The 21,246-nt window shown below is 39.2% G+C and overlaps 1 protein-coding gene across 4 annotated transcripts in view; it reads left to right on the top strand.

The window, feature by feature from the left end:
* PXDN (peroxidasin) overlaps positions 1 to 21,246 on the top strand; it is a 137,468-nt gene that overhangs the window by 92,177 nt on the left and 24,045 nt on the right. For all 4 annotated transcript variants that reach the window (XR_013172484.1, XR_013172483.1, XM_077153061.1 and 1 more), the window contains 6 exons: positions 1,796 to 1,954; positions 3,464 to 3,576; positions 5,158 to 5,314; positions 11,523 to 11,631; positions 12,217 to 12,374; positions 18,842 to 20,345. Coding sequence is in view for 2 of the 4 variants with exons in the window: in XM_077153061.1 (XP_077009176.1) it covers positions 1,796 to 1,954; positions 3,464 to 3,576; positions 5,158 to 5,314; positions 11,523 to 11,631; positions 12,217 to 12,374; positions 18,842 to 20,345 (2,200 nt within the window). In the remaining 2 variants the exon portion in view is untranslated. The remainder of the gene's footprint in view (positions 1 to 1,795; positions 1,955 to 3,463; positions 3,577 to 5,157; positions 5,315 to 11,522; positions 11,632 to 12,216; positions 12,375 to 18,841; positions 20,346 to 21,246) is intronic.

Below are 21,246 nucleotides of genomic sequence, written 5' to 3'. Positions count from 1 at the left end.
GCAGGATTTTGTAGGGTTTTCTGGGTCAAGTGAATAGCGAACCATTTTTAGCTGTCACCACAACTCGCTGGGCCTCTGATGTGGGACGCGGCACTGGCCACAGGCCCCCGCGGGCAGAGGGGCCCTGACTCCAGTGGTGAAGGGTCTATTTCAGCTTCAGCTTTCAGTCTATTTCCTGCCCTGGAACAAATGTATAGTGACCTGGTCAGTGACGCCATCCACGATGACTTGCAAGATAACTACGTCTACCTCCCTCCCTGCTATGCGGATGCAGCCAGGCCTGAAGACATTTATAAATTTGAAGATCTTCTTTCCCCCGTGGAGTACGAAGCTCTTCAGAGCCCATCTGAAGCTTTCAGGAGTGTCAAGTCAGAAGACATACTGAAGATGATTGACGAGCACAGCCACTGCTCCTTTGTCATAGAAGCACTGAAATCTTTGCCATCAAATGAGGAGAGCTGAGATCACCAGGCCCGATGCATGTGGTTTCTGGACACCCTCATCAGATTTCGAGCTCAGAAAGTGATTAAGCGGAAAAATGCCCTGGGACCTAATGTTTCACACATCATCAACACCAAACTCCTGAAGCACTTTACCTGCTTGGCTTACAACAATGGCAGTTTACGGAACTTTATTTCAGATTCAATGAAAGCAAAGATCACAGCCTATGTAACCTTGTGACCTTGAGAACCTCTTCGAGAACATTGGAATGAATCCAAATGCCTGCCAAGGCTGGCTCTACCCTTTAGTCCCACTGAGGAACCCTTTCCAGGAATTCTGAAGAGCAGACTTGGGGGAGCCATGCGCAGTGCACCATCCACACTGAAATTCTTTATTCTCAGGCAATTAATATATGAGACCTGGGGAGGTCTACCCTTAAAAAAAAAGAATGTATCAAGACCTTTGTTGGGTTATTGTTTGCTTTTAAATACACAGTTCAACATATTTCTCTCAGAAAAACCATCCCTGACCCAGTATCAGGGTCTGTGTTGAAGCCTGTCCTCTGAGCCAATGTTTTTCTGCCTTACTCTGATTTTGTCCTTACTGTCGTATCATAGATGCCTCTAGTATCTGTCCCTCTCACCCCCTCTTGCTGTGACTTACTCGGAAAGCAGGGACTGTGTTTTCTTCATCTCTATATTGGTCGTACCCAGCTTGTATATAGCATCATAACGGACATTTAATATACATTTGTTGAATGAATGAATGAATGATTTGCTTACTGGAGGGCAAGGCTAAATTGCTCTCTGCCGTAACTCATGCTGACAGACACATTCTGTAATACTTGCATTTTCTCAGATAAGGTTCTCCTTAATCCTTGCCTTTTAACAACATCAAAAACCAGTTAGGGGACCAGATAAGTCTTGAAATGCAGAGAAGCCAAACCCTTCCAGAACATTAAATAGTTCCACCCCCCATTCCATATTATCGACAGCTCCTTTCCAACGTGAAAAAATTAGAATGGGCATAGTCCAAATACCCCTAAAGAGTGGGAGAAAAATCAAAGGTGATGGTGGAATTATACAGGGAAGGTAGGCTTCAACAAGTGAGTGTGAGTGCTGAATCATTATACTGATGTATCTTTTAGTCTCCAAACCCTGAAAGCTGTTCTGTATCCACATGTTGATGTGTACTTTGAAAATCATTGCTTTTTCTTTCTTTCCTTTGTGTATATGCTGTGGTTAACAATAAAAAATGTTAAAAAAACAAAACAAAAACAACACAAAACCAAAAAAACAAAACCAGTTGGGCACTGTGGGGGATAAACAGCTAAAATAATGTCTGTGCCTTTCAGGGAGTCAGCTCTCTGTTGACAGACGCCACCTGGTCCTTTCGTCGGGAACGCTGAGGATTTCTGGAGTGGCCCTGCACGATCAGGGCCAGTATGAATGTCAGGCTGTCAATATCATCGGCTCCCAGAGGGTGGAGGCACATCTGACGGTGCAACCAAGAGGTATGCGTCTGGGTGGGTTGAGGCTTCCTCCATTGATTTGTTCCAATGCTGTTCTGCTGATGTGAATTTGACTGCTGACCATAAAGAGTTCACTCTTCCCTTTTTGGCATTTTGTTCACCATCACTCATAACTTATATTCCCAAGGTGTTTACAGTGTCTCTTAAAGTCTCTTTACATAAGTTAGTAAAAAGATTTTTTTAAATGATGGCCTGTACTGAACTCAGAAAAGGCTAACTTCTTAAAGTAAAACAAATCTTTATTTTTTTTTTTTTGCTAACCATTATTACTTTAGAAAAGGAAAGTTTCTTACCTGTCTTTTCTAAGATGATTAAGTGAGCAATGTCCACTCACCTGGATATAAAAGCCAAATGGTGTTTTTTAAGGGCCAATTGTGTTTTGCCCTTGTTTGTCCTCTGATAAGACTCCTGTTTTCTTTTGGTCCTTTTGGATATGCCATTTGAATTGTATCTCCTACTAGAAGAATCTCTGCTGTCTCATAACTGTTTCTTTTTTTTTTTTTTGAAATTATTTCAAAATTACAGGACAATTGCAAAAATAATACAAAAGCAGTATGGAAATCTCCAATATACTCCCTGCCCAGATACCCAGATTTACCAACTTTAATGTTTTGCCACATTTGTTTCCTCACTTCTTTTTTGACAGAGCCAGGGTAAAAAAGATGAAAACATATCTCCTAGCTTTTTACCCAAAGCGTGTTGTTCTAAAAGTCAAACTGGTGAGACTAGGAGAGTGGTAAGAATGAGGTAGAATTAGGGGTCTTTGAATTCCTTTGTGACCCTTTGCTGAAGATCATTTGAAACCTGGTTTTGGGACATTGAGAGAGGATTCTTCTCATGTCTCTTATTAGTAGATTGTTTGATAGAGTAAGCCCAGCCTTATTGGCTCTGGGTTGTATCAGCTTTGCTTCAGGTGGCTGAATTGTTGCGATTTAGGGTATCTGAAAACTCAGCCTGTCCAGTGAGAGAACATTCATAAGAATGGAATTCATGAAAGGTCACCCAGAAACTTGCCACATTTAACTAAGGTTCTCAACTTTTCACACAAGGAAAACCCCTTCAGTCTAATTACATATTTTCTTTCTCTAATCAGTCCTTCTCCAGAGTTCACTGTGTTCCTCAGTGTCCTGCACAGCCCTCTCTGGGATACTGTCCCCAGCAGCTGAGTCTCCCCATGGGGAATGGTGGGGGAGGTACTGGAGGACTCAGGGTAACTCAGGAGGTCTTTAAGCCATGTCCAAGGCTCTGGGGCTCTGTGCTCCTCAGCAGGGAGGAGTTATATGGCTGTGCTTTCAAAGGCTTCAGCTCATTTGGGTGAGAAGTTGGACAGTGGATCTCTTGGCCCCCTTCAGCTCTCTTACTCTGTGAAGATGCATCTTGGATGTCAGAGAGGAAAGAGGGGGTTTCATTTTTACCTAAACTTTTTCTGTATAAATTACAAATCTTCATGGATTCGTAACACTGATCTGCGGCCTGTCACTTGCCTTGCAGTTACACCAGTGTTTGCCAGCATTCCAAGTGATATGGCAGTGGAGGTTGGCACCAATGTGCAGATTCCATGCAGTTCCCAGGGGGAGCCTGAGCCAGTGATAACATGGAATAAGGTAATCAATCTCGGGTGCTGGGTGTCTTCAGAGCACAGAAGAGGCATTCTGACTGTACTTCTGTTAAGGGAAATTTTATTAAGGGTAGGTGGTACCTGCCTATTTCTTTTCCAGATTTTCAATGGCAGGAAAAGAGTTCAAATTGTACATCCTGTATTGAAGAAATTCTGAGGGTACCCCTAACTTATGAAAATGAAACAAAATAATGAAACTCTAAATATTTGTCTTTACACATTCTTCTCGGTGATGCGAGCAAAGAAAAATCCTGTTAATAGATCCATACTCCCATAACCAAGAGTTGTGTTATTTTTATTATCAGTAGTCCCTTTCAACATGAAGAAGTTAGAATGGGCATAGCCCAAAAACCCTAAAGAGTGGGAGAAAGATCAAAGGTGATGGTGGAGTTATACAGAGAAGGTGGGGTTTAACAAATGAAAATGACTGCTAAATCATTATATTGATATTTCTTTTAGTCTCCAGTGTCTTAGAGCAGCTAGAAGTAAAAACCCTAAACTTGTGGAACTGTAACCCACACCAAACTCTGAAATCTGTTCTGCAACGAATTGTTGTGATGTGCTTTGAAATCTATTGCTTTTTTTTGTATATATATTATTTTTCACAAAAAAAGGAAAAAAAAGTCGATAGTGATGATAAAGCACAGCTGTGCGATGATATTGTGAACCATTGATTGTGCACTTTGGATGATTACATGGTATGTGAATATATAATATAAATTGATAAAAAATAATCTTAAAAAATCACAGAAAAAAAGAAGTGTTTTTTTTGTAGCTATTGTTTAGTTTTTCTATGTTTGTTTCCATTACACCCAATGCAAAAAATTTTAGCAGTATTTTAAAAATTGTAAACAGGTATCTTAATATGAAATGATTTCCTGTCAGGTACAGGGTTGGTCAGGTTTGGTTCCCTGGCAACCAATGAATATAGTGTTAGCTCTTAAGCAGGGAGGATGTGTTCCCTTATGCCTGTCCTCCACCCATCCACCGTGTTTGCCTCACCCCTTACTCCTCTACTAGCACACTGATTACCTCCTCTCTGCACATCACCCTGTGCATTTGTATTACTCCTCTGCCTGGAAGGCTCACCTGTCCTCTCATTGTTTAGCTCTGAATCATCAAAGTCTCAGCTCAGGTGCCACATTACTCTGCTTCCATCACCCCCTGTGCATTCCTTACCAGAGTGTTTATCCGACAGAAGTTACCCTCTGTGTCCAGCCCTCTTTCACCCCTACTACCTGGAAAATCCTTTGGAGCACAATCTGTGTCTTATTTGTCTTTGTAACTCTGGCATCAAGCTCTGTCTCAGCGATGAAGAAATGTATAAGAAAAGTTTTTCTGCTGAGTTGGTATTGGTTGAATTGGATTAAATGTCCTTCTCTTTCTAATTGTGGACAGAGTTGAGGACAATCCCTAATACATTGCTTTTGAGAAATCCTAACAAATGGTACCCCTCCCCCACAAAACCCACAACAAAATAAAAACCACCCTCCCCCCCGCTTCTGCTTTTATTTCTATTCTTATTCTTATCATCATCATCATTATTATTATTCTTTTTTTGTGCCAGGATGGGGTGCAGGTAACGGAAAGTGGAAAATTCCACATTAGCCCAGAGGGCTTCTTGACTATCAATGATGTTGGCACGGCGGATGCAGGCCGTTATGAATGTGTGGCCCGGAACACTATTGGATATGCCTCAGTTAGTATGGTCCTGAGTGTAAATGGTAAGAGCAATACATGTTCACAGCAGTATTTCTTAGCACTTGAATAACATATTTTACCTGATGGGTATGAAAGGCAGCTGGGGAAAAAAACCCAAAAATCAAAAAAGCATGCACAAGCCTATAACGTAATTGCGTGCTTATTAGTTTAGGATTTTTAGAATGCCTTAGCAGACAAGAGACACATCCTTAATTTACAAGTGAGGAAACTGAGGGCCCAGATTGGCGTGGTAGCTCGCCCAGTGTTATATACAGCTTCGTGGTGTGGCCCAGTTCCCACTCGTAAGCTCTTGGTTTTTCTACTGTAGTGAGATTCTACAAACCAATGTGGTCTATTTACTTGGCAAAACTTCCCTTGCTCAGTGATTTCCTAGTCTGGTTTAGTGGTCACTTAATTCCTGCCATGTTTAAATGTATAATTCATAGTCAACACTTGGCAAAAGTCACACAGTTGGTGTTTTAAATGGTTCTATGCTTCTCTTTTCTGGGTTTGGCTACACATACTTCTGGGATGTTTTACATTCTGAGTGTCCTTCAATATAAACATCTAGATAATTTGTCAGCCCTTCTCTTTCCCTAAATCCAGCCATTACTCTTAGAACTGTGTTTATTCTACTCCTGTGGTCTCTTCCCTCTTACCTCTATCCCCATGGCACTGTCTTACCTTTGGCTCTCATTAAATTTTGTTCAGATTATTGCAATAGGCCTCATACCATTTTAGTTTACTGCCTCCAGAGTCATCTTTCTAAAATAATGAATCTTAATATATTTTGGTAGCACTTCTTCAAGATTTCTGTTGCCACCAGGGTAAAATCCAAATGCTTTAGGTTTGCATATAAAGTCTTTACGATTTGACTCCTACCTGCACTTCATCTTTTGCATATTCCATCACTCCAGCTTTCTCTGTACACTTAGTTTTAGCCACATGCTTCATCAGCATGTGTGCCCAATGTGACATTTTGCCTTCGTTCACGCTCTCTTCTATACTGGAAAGTCTGACTTCACCAGGTAAGTTCCTTCAGGCTCAGATATCCCCCTTTTCTAGAAATCTCCTTAGTTCCTCAGGTAGGCAATCAGGCTATCTTCTGAACTTCTGCAGCATTTCACTTGTAGCTCTGTATTTGCTTTTACTACTATTTTGTAAAGGGTCTGTTTTTTCCACTGAACTTGTTATACCTCAAGGAAAGGAGCAAGTCTTATTAATCTGCATGTCAAACATCCCACATAGTATTCAGAAAGTGTTAGAACTGTAATAAAGTTGAGCTATAAGTGGATAATTGGAATCCTGCTTATTCTAGGAAAAATGTAAATGGTCTTATTTTCCCATTAAAATAATATGTGTAAAACTTAATTGATGGGTCCTATAACTAAAAAAAAAAAAAAAAGTGTTTTCCTTTATTTTTGCATGGGCAGGCACCAGGAATCGAACCTGGGTCTCTGGCATGGCAGGTGAGAACTCTGCCTGCTGAGCCACTGTGACCCACCCCAAATATTTATTTTTGACTTGAAAAATATGTGTTTTTTGAACATGAATTAGCTATATATAAAATTTTAAAGTCATCTCCTACCCAAAGAGAAAAAAGACATTATTTTGGTTAGTTTCTTTTCCAGTTTTTTCCTTGTATACATGGATAAGCGATTTTGAATTATTTATCTCTGATTATTGCTTGTAGAAAAACAAATTCATTTTAAACCATTACTAATAATGAAACAATGGAATCAATAATGGAAGCACAAAATGATGTAAAATTGACTGCCTTGATGTTGTCTACTTGGAACAAAAATGTTAGGCTCAACAAATGAGGCAATTGGGTCCTTGTATGTGATACACAAAAAGATGGGGGTCTTGTCTAGGTAAAATTCCTTTTCAATTTCATGAATTATAAGTGTATAAATATTTCATGCATTCAAAGTGGCTGATAAACTCACCAAATATACATATATATACCTTATGTTAGCAGCAAAGAAAATTGGATTAGTTTTGTTCACTGATAGTGAGATTTATTGATAAATGTACAGCATTTTGTAAAAGATAATAAACATAAAGGTTCTCTGGTTAACTCAGTTAATTACAAATAATTGCCTAGTGCTTATTCATTTATTTGTTCATTCAACAAATATCTAAAAATGTTAGTGTAAGTCCCTGTTCTATGTGTTAGAAATATTACAAGGAGCAAGACAGATGAAGCTGTCTCCATGGAGCTTATATGCTAGTGGAGGGAGACAAATAATAAACAATAAATGAATAGTTACTTTCAAATGGAGATCAGTCTATAAAAAAATAGCAGGGCAAGGGCTTAGGGAGAGATGGAGAGTGTCACTTTTAGTTAGGGTGGGCACGAAGACTTCCTTCAGCAAGTACATTATGAGTAGATAGCCATGTGGAATTGAGGGCGGGGGAGCAGGCCAGTCTAGGGGTACAGCATGTGTGTGTGAAGACCTGAGATCAAAACAAGCTGGACCACCAGGGTGGGAGAACATGGTGAGTAAGAGGAGCAGTTGTAGGAAATAGGATTGGAGATTTAGGAGCCAATCCTGTGGGGCCTTGTTGCCCAAGCAAGTTTAGTTTTTATTCTAAATGTAATGGGAAGACCTTGGAAAGGACTGAGCAGGGGAGTTCTGTAAGCAAATTTATATTTTTAAAAGATTACTTTGGTGTGGGTGGAAAGGTTGCAACTGTTAAGTGGAGGAAGAAGGTGACATTGAGGTGTTAGTTCAAGTGAGAAAAGGTAGTGACATGAATCAGTATTGACAGCAGTAGAGGCAGTGATGATTGCCTGATTCTGCAGATATTACTAAGCAGATCCGACAGGATTGGCTGATCAATGGACTTTCAGAGGGTGGGAAAGTACAATCAAAGATGAGTCCTGTTTTTTTCCTTAAGCTAATTGGGTGCCATTTATTGAGAGACAGGATTAGGGGAGAATGCAATTTGGAGGAGGGTGAAAATCAATAGTTGTGTAAATGTTGATAAATTTGAAATGCCTGGAGTAAGCAGTTGGATATCTGAGTGTGGAACTGAAGAGAGATCAGGGCTGGTGATACAAATTTAATGATATGAAAACCATGGGATTAGATGAATCACCTAGGGAGTGTCTGTAGATCGACAAAACAACTGATTGCTGTGCCCTGGGATTGTTCAGCAATTAAGAGAGCTGGTAGAGAAGGAGGAACCAGCCAAAAGACACCAAAAAAAAAAAAAAAAAAAAAAAGGAGGGGGAATCAATGATGAAAATGCATCACAAAACAAGAATTATGATTAATCTAATTCTGTGTTCTTGTTAGTCAAAAGAAGAAAGAGAGAGAAACAGAGAAAGATAAAGGAAGAGCAAGAGAGAGACCAAGTCTGAATTCTAGTGAGGCAGGAGGAAAGTCAGAAGGAACTATGTTCCAGGAGCAATTCAATATGATCATTTTCAACTGAGTGAAATGCTGTACACAGTTCCAGTATGTTGAAGGGAAAAAATTGCGTTGGGCTTAAGATGTATATTGTTGGTAAGTTGGCAAGAGCCAAGATGAAAGACAGACTAGAACAGAGTTATTTCATTTAGTAAACTCTAAAAGATAAAAGACAGATTGGAACAGGGTCATTTCATATAGTAAACTCTTACTTTAGTGCTTAGTATGTTCTAAGTACTTTACACTTAGTGAAAAGTAAAAAAGAAATGAGATGAAAACAGAAATGGGACAGGACATTCGGGACTAAAATTGGGTGTGTTTCTGTGTGTGTAAGATGGGAGGTTCTACGACTTAATCATATTCTGATAGCATTGGTACAAATTAGTCTGTGAGGGGTTGGGATAACAAAGAGCCAATACATGAGTGGGTTGGGACCTAGTGCATACATGGAATGTTTGGCCTTTGACAGGAAGAAAGCTGGAAAGAGACTCAGGTAAGTAGATCTTTAATATTTAGTTGGAAAAATGAGGTGTTGTAAAACTGATTAATTACAATCCAAAGGAACAGGGAGCAGAGGTGGAAGGTGGTGGTGGTGCAAGAAGTTTGGGGAGAGACAAGGATTGTCTGGGAAGGAGCATGCAATGGTCTTACTGGAAAATGTGAAAATGAACTTACTAGAAAAATGCAATAGGTTATTTGGGAAGTGCTTGGAAATGCCCCCCTTGTTATTTGCAGTTAACAAATGCAAGAAACAGGTTGGGTGCTTTTTTCTTCAGTGGCTTTCTCTGCTACACAGTACCAAGTGCTCTAGAAGATAAAGAAGAAGTATAAGACCGGATGGAGAAGAATTTGTGTGATATCAAGGTTGAGGAGCAAACTGACCACTGAGCATTTTCTGATCTGAGGTTCAGCATTTCTGAACCTCAGCAGTGCCCTGAAGTTTCATAGTTTGGATAAACAGATAGGAGAAGGAGAACTTACTACTAACTGCATCTTTGCATACATTGCCTCATACAATTTTTAGAATATAAGGCAAACAGCAGCATCCTTATTTTATCAATGCAGAAGGCATAAAGAGATTAAATACCTTGCTCAAAGTCACTCGGGGCTGGGGCCTGCATTTCAGTACAAACTTGTCTGATGCTGAAACCTTTTCTTATACCCGGGGAATTGAAGGTAAGGATTAGCAAGGTGGGTGAGGAATGTGTAACAAGAGGGGAGGATCTTTATGGTTATTTGGGAGATAATAGTATTTTACTTATTTAGCCTTGTTGCTCAAAGAAAGTGAGGAGGCCTGGGGTCAAATGGTAACAGGTACAAAGATTGTGCAGGAAAGATTCACTTGAAACACGCAAGGATGTTGGTTCTGAAAGGTTCCCTATGCATTGATTATAAAAAAAATACAAAAGACAGAAACAACTAATTTTGTGGATTAATGACAGATGGTCTACAGTAAATATTGGCTGTCATTATTATCGCCATTGCTAAATTTATTGCTACTACAGTTTTATAAACAAAACAAATTTAAAAAGCAATAAAGTCGTTTCCATTTTGAGCACCCACCTTCACACAACTACAATGTATTATTCAGGGCAGAGAACGAGGTTATGCTTCAGTAATACACAAAACCCTAAAAATTTCAGTGGTTTAATGTATCAGAGGCTTATTTCTCACTCATGCCGAATTGCCTACTCAGCCCCCCCCCCCCCCGCGCCCAATGGAGACCCCCACCTCTATAACGTGAGGCCTCAGGGTCCCTACAGCAAGCGGAGAGAGTGCTGAGGAATCTGACAACAGGAACGAAACACTTTGACCTGGAACTGAACCTTCAAGTCTACTTGTAGCCCATTGGTCAAAACTGGTCACATGACCCAGGCTGACTGCAGGCGAGAGTTGGGAGTTGCGGGATCGCACAAGGAATATGTGCAGGCATTGCCGTCTCCCCTCCATCCCCAATATTGTTCTGCTCGGATGTATGCATAGTAATTTCAAGAGGAAGTCAGAAGGGAGACTGCTGTCATGGTCTCTGATACAGGGGCAGGAAACCTGGCCTGGGGTGGTTATGGCGGGATTGGGAGGAAAGGTCAGCTAGAAAATGTTCTGAAGGAAGGCTGGACCCGTTTGGTGGCTGATCCATGGAGAGGGACAATGGTAACTCCAGAACCGTGAGCCTCGGTGACCGAGGCGGTAGAGAATGCGATTATAGTTTTCTTTTTTTACTACATATTTCTTCCAGCTTCAGAGCTTAATAGCAGAAAGCATTTGGTGGTATCAGAGCAGTTTGTAGGAAACAGGAGCAGAATGAGTGTACTTTCTTGTTAACCAGTCCCTGATAGTTCCTGGGTCACATGTTCAAATTACAAGCTATTTAGGCAGCGATATCTTATGAGTTGGGGATGGGGGTGGGAGGATAAGAGAAAACGAAATCCACCTAAAATTAAAACATCACCACTGATTGCTCTCTCTTCACCAGTCTTGCCATCTGGCTTGGCCTCAATACCTCCCGTTACTGCTGTCATGCTTTGTTATAAAAACGTCAGCATTTTATGTTGTAACTAACTTTTCCCTTGTCCTTTTATTGGATGTCACGTGATTTCCAAAATTAAAAAGCCTTGTAATTTCTGTACCATTTAAAAATAACTTCTAGTAGAATTTGTGATAGAGTAATTTAAGTTTTGGTATGAAAAGCAGAAATAACATTTGGAGAAAAGTATGCCTTAAGTCTAAATGATGTAGTGTCTAGACATTATTTTTTATGAGTAACTTGTATAATATATTTTTTCTGGTAATTTGGGATTTCATGTTTTCCTAGTTCCTGATGTCAGTCGAAATGGGGATCCATTTGTAGCCACATCAATTGTTGAAGCAATTGCAACTGTTGACAGAGCAATAAATTCAACCCGTACACATTTGTTTGACAGGTATTGTGGAAATTTAAACAGAATTCTCACCCTCAAAGCACTGAGCTTCTTAGGGATTTTAAAAAACGTGTGCAATTCTAGCATTCAGATTTGAATATCTCCTATCTGATGAAGGAACTTTTAATTTAAACGTCTATATACTTGATTATTTTCTGGGGGAGAAGATAACAGAAAGACATGCATTTTCCAAACAAAAGCTGAAATTGTTGAAATTTCAATGCATTTGGCTGCCCTGTTATGTAATGATGTGGCAAAAACAAAATACAGAATTAGTGTATTTGTCTCATGTTGGTGTTTCCAAAATGTTTTTCAGTATCTTAATTGAAATAGAATATCTGTGCTTTTCTCTATTGATACAATTATTTGTTTTTAGTATCTTTTGGTTTTTGTTTGTTTTGTTCTTTTTGTTTTGTTTTGTTGCCTTCCATTTCAGATAAGTAAGGTATAGTATATCATGTCAGTAAAAAGTAGCTATAGAAATATTAAATGCCAATAATTTTTTTGGAATATAGCAATTTTCATCTACTTTAATTTCTTTAATTTGATTTTTCGTTTTTTCTTTTTCTCCTCCTCAACTCCTGTCAGCCGTCCTCGTTCTCCAAATGATTTGCTGGCCTTATTTCGGTATCCAAGAGATCCTTACACTGTTGAACAAGCACGAGCAGGAGAAATATTTGAAAGGACATTGCAACTTATTCAGGAGCATGTACAGCATGGCTTAATGGTCGACTTAAATGGAACAAGTTAGTACTTAATTTTTGTCCTTCCTCCTTCCCTTATCTAGGTATTAGATGTTAAATACACCCCAATAATGTCTCATTCAACACTGTCCCTAGTGAAAAGTTCTAACACATTCTGTTCTACAATGTTTATGCATTATAAAATAGTTTTAAAAATATGAATTCTATCAAGCTATGAAAGACCTGTTCTTCTCGCTTTGGGTCTAATAAACTTTTTTAGTCAGATGAAATTTACTCAAATTCTAGCAAACCTACACAAAATGTTCACCTGAGTGGGCTATGTGTTGGCTTTCACAGCAAGACTTGTGACAATGCAGCCCAGTCCCTGAATTATAAGTGAGATTTAATGGAAGTCCTTGTAGGGTGATACTTAATAATGATGCTATAGCCATATGATGAAATGTCTTGTGACTATTAAAAATAATGTTTATTAGGAGTCCAGGCATTTGTAAAATGGGTTAATAAAAGTATCTCTGAGGTTGTTGCAAGAATTACATGAGGTGATTTGCAATACTCAGTTCAGTTTTTGCCATATGGCCATTGCCTGGTAAATAAGAATTGCCATTATTGTGTTATTATCATTAGTCATAGAACTCTTAATGAAATTCTAGAAGAACCTGGTTTTTACTGCATAAAGTATCATTTTTCAGTACTTTCTGTGCAACAACTATTTATTTTAAATTCATTTTAAATTCTATATACACACACTGCTGGAAATTATGGCAGCAAGAGCTACTCTTATAAATGAGAGAACTAGATGATTTAAAATTTTATGTTTTATGATTTTTCAGTACTCTCCATGTTGTCTTCAATGAAGATATCTTGTATGTTCAGGAAAAACAAGTTATTTAAAAACACAGTATTATTATTATTATTTTACATATTTTTTATTTAAGAAAAACAATATACTTAGAACCACCAACAATGCATATCTTAGTTGGCTTAACCATATGCACATTTAAATAAAATATCCATATAATCATTGTCAAGCCTGTGTTGGCAAAGTAAGTTTCATAAACCAATTGGAAATTAAGGTAGCAAGGAAAAAATCTACATACTTGGATACCAAAGTTCTTCAATTCTAAGTATTAAAAACTAACTTAGATACCACTTGATCACCTGTCAAAACTGAATGCTCTCAAAATATCAAGTAGAAAGTTCTTACAAATACGAAAATACGAAGATACAAATATTTTTACAATTAACATATGGAAATCCTAACCACCTAAAATGTGTATCTTAGTTAGCTTATCCATGAGCATATTTAAAGAAAAAAGTCTAAGTAGTAATTGTAAAGCCTGTTTGTACGATATGTTTCATAAACCAATTTAAAATTAAAGCAAGGAAGAAAAAAAATTTACAAATACCTTTTATCAGAGTTACTTGAATTCTAAAAATTAAACAGTATCTTAAATACCATTTGATTAAATATCAAAATTGTGTGCATTCTCAAAATAACGTAAAACGTTGTTGCAGATACCGACTCTGCTAGAGTAGTGAGCTATGTTGTAAATATTTTCAAATTTTTGAAATTTGAAATTTGTAATAAAAGGTAAAAAATATTCTATTTTTAACCTTTTTTAGTTGTAAAATATAACATATATATAAAGAAAAGAAGAAAACAAAGCAATAATTTTCAAAGTATACTTAAGCAGTGAACAGAACAGTTCCCAGAGTTTGTCATGGGCTACCTTAAATATGAATATGTGAGATGAAAGAAATGTAGAAATGCAAATTGTAGGATGATTTCTTATCACAGGATTGTGGTAATTACTCTGAGCCGTTTCTCAATGTTGTTATATTTTAAGGCCTAGTTTCTGTGCTTAAACATATAGTCACTGGCAAGTTCAGTGCTGTGTCCAGACCACAATTCCTGGTCTCTCAGATCTGTCAAGGGCTTGGTAACCTGGCCCTCCCTTGATCACCTGTGGGGAATTGTCAGGGTCTGGGGCCTCTGAACAGTTACCGCTTTTATTGATAGACAAATCTCTAGCCTTACCCCATAGTCACACTCATGGAGAGAAATGTCAGAGCTCATTCTTTCTTTCAACCAATGTTTGTTAGACACAGGGTTTCGTGCTGAGGGTACATGGATGAATTGGGCGTATTTTTTTTTTTTCATTTTCGACTGATTTATTTCTTTCGTCCTCCACAATCCAATCTGTCAGCAAATTGTGTTGGTTTTATAATCAAAATACATCCAGAATCCATGCTTTTCTTACCATCTCTACCCTGAACCAAGCCACTCCGGTCTTTTTTTTTTAAATTTTTTTATTAATTAAAAAAAAAATTAACAGACAAAACATTAAGATATCATTCCATTCTACATATACAATCAGTAATTCTTAATATCATCACATAGTTGCATATTCATCATTTCTAGAACATTTGCATTGATTTATAAAAAAATAAAAAAGACAACAGAAAAAGAAATAAAATGATAACAGAAAAAAAAAGATTATACATACCATACCCCTTACCCCTCGCTTTCATTTACCACTAGCACTTCAAACTAAATTTATTTTTAATATTTGTTCCCCCTCTTATTTATTTATTTATTTTTAATTAAAAAAAAATTAACACGACATTTAGAAATCATTCCATTCTACATATGCAATCAGTAATTCTTAATATCATCACATAGATGTATGATCATTATTTCTTAATACATTTGCATCGATTTAGGAAAAGAACTAGCAAAACAGCAGAAAAAGATATAGAATGATAATATAGAGAAAAAAATAAAAATAATAATAATAAAAATATATATATAAAAAACACAAACAAACAAAACTGTAGCTCAGATGCAGCTTCATTCAGTGTTTTAACAAAATTACATTACAATTAGGTAGTATTGTGCTGTCCATTTTTGAGTTTTTGTATCTAGTCCTGTGAATTGGGCATATTTTATGTGACATCTCTCTGTTCCCTTCATAAGTCCCTGGTTTGACACTGTTGCATAGCTTACTTCTTTTCTGATGTAGAGGACTAAGTAGGAGTTGCTAAATATTACTTCTTGCTCCTGCTTACTTTTCTCCATTTTGTTAATAGTTCGGATCTTTAAACATTTGCTGTGGTGGCCTCAGGTAGCTGATGCCTTGAACCTATTTCTCCTGCTGCTGCTAGGAGCAAATCTAGAATCCGTACCTGACTTGAAGCTATGATTGAAAATTGCTTTTGTTAGGGATTGTATGCTAATTTCATACAATTACATGCTACTTGTTGAAAAATTTGGAAGCTTAGAAAAGCAAAAAGATAAAAGGAAAACCAGTCCAAATCCCCGACAATTTGTGATAATCTTTTTGCATTTGCTTTTTCTCTAAGCAGGAGTCAACTATACATGCATGTACTAATCAATCCATTTATTCCACATTTATGTGTGGAGTGTATACCCTGTGCCAGTCACTGTTCCAGATCTGGGGTTATAGCAGTGACCAAAACACATAGAAATCGCTGCCTTCAAAAATCTAAAATTCTAGCGGGTGACTAACAATAAGCAGGTAATTCAGTACATATAATTAGCACATGGTGGGTGACATTGATTAAAGTATACAGGGCTGGTCATATGTGGAGTGAGTGCTGAATGGGATGGGGGCTACCATTTTATATAGTTTGGTCACCAAATAACTCACTGAAAAGATGACATTTGAGCAGAGACTTGACAAAAACAAGGGAGTAAACCATGCAGCTCTCTGAGAGACGAAAGTTTGGGGAAGACGGAAGAGTAATTGCAGAAGTTCTGAGATGGGATCACGTTTGGCATATTTGAGGAACAGTCAAGCGAGGTGAGTGAGGCTGGGGCAGAGTGAGGAAAGGGTGGGTTTGTAGGAGATGAGGGCAGAGGAGTTTCAGGCTGTCCCACCAGTAAGGGCCTAGTAGGCTATTTTAAGAATTTTATTTTATTTTACGTGAGATTGGAAGCTTTGAGAGGGTTTTGTGTGGAGAAGTGACATGCTTTGACTGATATTTTAAAACTTCAGGTTGTTGTGTGATGTGGCCATAAAGGGATAACGGCAGATGCAAGGAAACTAGGTAGGTGTCTATTGTGGTAATCCAGGTGAGAGATGATGGAGACCGGGGCCAGGTATATATGGTAAGAAGTGGTTGGATTCTGGATGTATTTTGAAGGTAGAAGTGACAATATTTACTCATGGCCAGGATGTAGGGAGCAAGAGAGAGGAGTCACAGATACCTTAGGATTTTTGCCTTAGCAGCTGATAGAAAGAATGGAGTCTCCACTTAATGAAAGGGGGAAGATTGAGAGAGGGTCAAGTTTAGGAGTATCTGTACACACATGCACATATACTTATTCTATAAATTGGGCATAATAATTTACTATTTAGGAATACAATTTTAAAAATTTTCACAAGCAATAATTTATGGTATTTTTCATTTTGTAAGCAGTTATTTGACCCATTCCCTTAGTTTTAGATATCTTCCCTCACCTTTCAGTACTTTAACCATTGTTAGTTCTCTACATTTTGAGATTTTTTTTTATTTCTAAAGCACAATACGTTAAGAGTGAATAAAATTGGCCTGAAATGGCAAGTACAGTTTTCTAAATTCCTGATGAAAAGTTTACTTTCAAGAAGTTATTTATGCACAGTGGATAGCCAGCCCTACCTAATTTTGCAAGTTGGTTCGGTTTGTAAAGCATTATCTGTGTTACTTTATCTGGTTCCATAAAGCCTAAAAAATGATAATTAATTTGATAAAAGGATATTTTTGTTTGAGTGTTCATGTTTGTATATGTTGGTGGATACCCTATTCTATACCCTGAGCTCTGTGTGGTCCCATCTACAAAAGCACACAGCAGAAGCCAGGTCTGGAAAGCAAGTGTGAAAGATTTGTACTACTGCCTGCTTCCTGGCTGCTAACATCCAGCATGTGTGTTATTAAACCTATGGCTAAAAGCCTTGGAAAAAATGATAGTGCTTAAAGAAAACTACTGAGATTTGTCATTGAGCCCACAGACTGAAAATTTGGGAGGAAGAATTTTCTTCTTGGCTCTTTTCTTTCTTGGCTCTTTTGATGTTCAAGATTGAGAATTTTCTGTGACTTCCTAAAAGTTTAACTGTGAAAATAAAGCCAGACATTTTAGTTTCACCGGTTTAGTCCTTGAGAAGTGTGTATTGCTAAAGCCTTTCAAGTCCAAGTGAGTCCCAAATATCTGGATGGCCAAGAAAAGCTGAGTATATGTGCAGTTGCAAAGCTTATTTTCTCAAGCAACAGACCGGTGATTATATTTCTAATTGCTTCTCCCCCGGCCTGTGAAAAATTTTCGCCCCCTGTTCTTTCCTGCATACTTGCATGAGTATTTCGACTGCGTCCCCCACACACATATGAAAGGGGTTATTTCTTGTCTCTCTTCATTAAAAATGTGTGCTGAGTTGGTGTTGATAGCTAGACCTCGTCTCTGAGATATATTAGAAGGAAGATAACTCATAACTCAAGAGAGGGTGTCTTTGTATGAAGCTGTTAGAACAAGCCTTGTAGAGAAGGTGCTTTGAAGGAAAAGAAGGACTTGGATATATACATTTGGAGGAATGGAACTGGCAAGACAAAGAAGTATGGGAGTGTATATGGATCCAGGGAATATTCTATTTGACTGGGGCAGATGTTTTAAAGGAGAGTAGGAGATTGAATTAGGAATACCTGTTTGGAGTAATTCGCCACTTCAGAATTTCTTCTATAGCTATGGACAAAGACTGAGGTTTTTGAGCAAGAAAGTGACCTCATCAGAACAGTGCATATAGATCAGTTGGAGAACAAGTTAGTATCATGGAATTAGTTAGAAAGCTTTTTTGAATTTAAGGCAAGGAAATGTGAAAATCTGGCCTGGGGTTATGGTAATAGGAATGGAGAGGAGGGCCCAGTTTTGAGGAGGAATATTTAGAGCCATAATACACAGGGGTTGGCGATTGATGGGATATTGAAAACAAAGAAGAATGAAATATCAAAGATAATTGAGATTTTGATGATCTAAGTCTGGGACAATGGTCTTGCTATGTGATGTGAGTGGCCTGCACTACTTGGAGCAAGATTTGAGAAGAGGCTGTTCGTGTTTGGCTATATTAAGTTTTATTTTCAAGTGCAATGGAATTGTTAGAGAGAAACTGAAAATAAGTAAACTTGGATTCATGAAAGTGGTTAGGAGTTGAGTGATGGAGAATGGAATTAAGAGTTGACAGTAGAAATCATGAGACTGGTTGAATTGCTAAAGAAATCATGAGACTGGTTGAATAGGCAAGGTAGAGAGAAGACCTTTGTTTGTAGCTGGGGGAAGGAAAAATAGCAGAGTAAGACAAGGAGGAAATTCTGTGAAACAGCAAGGAAGAGTGTGTTCAGTAACATGGCAAGCTACAGAGAAAGAGATGGGGGCAATTGAGAAGGAACTAGGAGGTGACCAAAATTTTATACTTGTGTTCCAATGGAAAAACATTTTGTCTTGCTTTTGCTTTATATTTTAGGTTACCACTACAATGACCTCGTGTCCCCCCAGTACCTGAATCTGATCGCTAACCTCTCTGGCTGCACTGCACACCGCCGTGTGAATAACTGCTCGGATATGTGCTTCCACCAGAAGTACAGGACACATGATGGGACATGCAATAATCTCCAGCATCCTATGTGGGGGGCCTCTCTAACTGCCTTTGAACGCTTATTAAAATCCGTGTACGAAAATGGATTCAACACCCCTCGAGGTATTAATCCAAACAGACTCTACAATGGGTACGTGCTCCCCATGCCCCGCTTGGTGTCTACGTCTCTTATAGGGACTGAAACCATCACCCCTGATGCGCAGTTCACCCACATGACCATGCAGTGGGGCCAGTTCCTAGACCATGACTTGGACTCCACAGTGGTGGCCCTGAGTCAGGCACGCTTCTCAGATGGACAGCACTGTAGCTCTGTGTGCAGCAATGATCCTCCTTGTTTCTCAGTCATGATCCCCCCCAATGACCCCAGAGTGAGAAATGGGGCCCGCTGTATGTTCTTTGTGCGATCCAGCCCTGTCTGTGGCAGTGGCATGACTTCCCTGCTCATGAACTCTGTCTACCCTCGGGAACAGATCAACCAGCTCACTTCCTATATTGATGCATCCAATGTTTATGGGAGCACGGATCACGAGGCACGAGAAATCCGGGACCTGGCCAGCCACCGGGGGCTTTTGAGACAGGGCATTGTGCAGAGATCTGGAAAGCCACTGCTTCCTTTTGCAACGGGGCCACCGACTGAATGTAAGAGAGATGAAAATGAAAGTCCAATTCCTTGTTTCTTAGCGGGGGATCATCGAGCCAATGAGCAGCTGGGCCTGACAAGCATGCACACACTCTGGTTTAGAGAGCATAATCGCATCGCCACAGAGTTACTCAAACTGAACCCCCACTGGGATGGAGACACCATCTATTATGAGACAAGGAAGATCGTTGGTGCGGAGATTCAGCACATCACCTATCACCACTGGCTGCCTAAGATCCTTGGAGAGGTGGGCATGAAGATGCTGGGGGAATATAAAGGGTACGACCCCGGCATTAATGCTGGAATCTTTAATGCCTTCGCGACGGCAGCTTTTAGGTTTGGCCACACCCTCATCAATCCACTCCTTTATCGACTGGATGAGAATTTTGAGCCCATCCCTCAAGGCCACATACCTCTGCACAAAGCCTTCTTCTCTCCCTTCCGAATTGTGAATGAGGGAGGCATCGACCCACTTCTCAGAGGACTGTTTGGGGTGGCGGGGAAGATGCGTGTGCCCTCCCAGCTGCTGAACACAGAGCTCACAGAGAGACTCTTCTCCATGGCACACACGGTGGCCCTGGATCTGGCTGCCATCAACATCCAGAGAGGCCGGGACCATGGAATTCCGCCCTATTACGACTACAGGGTTTACTGCAACCTTTCGTCAGCTTATTCTTTTGAAGATCTGAAAAATGAAATTAAGAATCCTGAAATCCGGGAAAAATTGAAAAGGTGAGCTCTAAAGAAACCATAATTTTATATCTTCATATGCAAACATCGGGTAGGGGAGAAAAACCCAAATGGTGGGGGTTTTGTTGTTGTTATCACTGTTTGTCTCTATATTTAAGTTTTTGTTTGTGTTCAAAAGAGGTTAGATAAGAGAAGTCTAGAAAGGTCAAGGAAATGGGGCCCCAGATGGAGAATCTCGAATACACACCTGGCAAGTAAGGTGGACTTGGTTGCCCTGCCGTGTTGCAAAGGCAAGGAATACAACCGTGAGTACAGGATGGATCAAGTTAAATCTGTATGCATCCAGCTGTGCTCATGAGATAAGCTTCACTGAGCTAAGTTATGAGTTAAGAGAGAAAAGTAATGCTTATCTGGCAAAGGAGTCTGACTAGGGAGAAAAATAACCATTTGAATGGAAAACTGCCCGAACAGAAACTGTGTCTGTGTTTGGGCTTTGGGGTAGAGGTTTCTCACCTCCTGTCTGGAAGAGGGAGAGCTTGAATTTGGTGTTGACAGAGTAGGGTCCTGAAATAAGCCAACTCCTATGGCTTGTAACCTTTCCGTGTGTGCATGGTGTAACCCAACAGTTCAGTATCGTCCTTGATTAATCACAGACAGCAAACCTGTGCAGTCTCCTGAGCAGCAGCAATCCATGCTGGGAGTAAATTGCATTGGACTACATTTATAGTCTAATCCAGAAGAAACGTTAGAGGACCATTCATCCCCAAGAAGATGAAACCACCCCTGGGTAAACAGATCTGAAGGGAAGTTTCGGGATCCTTTTGTGTAGCCCTTTTATTTTACAGGTCAAGCAAAGACCGCTGCACTATGCAGTTGATTATTAAGTACGAGAGCTGGGATTAAGGTTGTGGTTTTCTGGTTTACAGTATCTTTCCAGTAAACC

The sequence above is a fragment of the Tamandua tetradactyla genome, chromosome 3 (genome assembly GCF_023851605.1).
Source record: "Tamandua tetradactyla isolate mTamTet1 chromosome 3, mTamTet1.pri, whole genome shotgun sequence".
NCBI lineage: Eukaryota > Metazoa > Chordata > Mammalia > Pilosa > Myrmecophagidae > Tamandua > Tamandua tetradactyla.
This window is presented reverse-complemented; position numbering and strand designations above follow the sequence as displayed.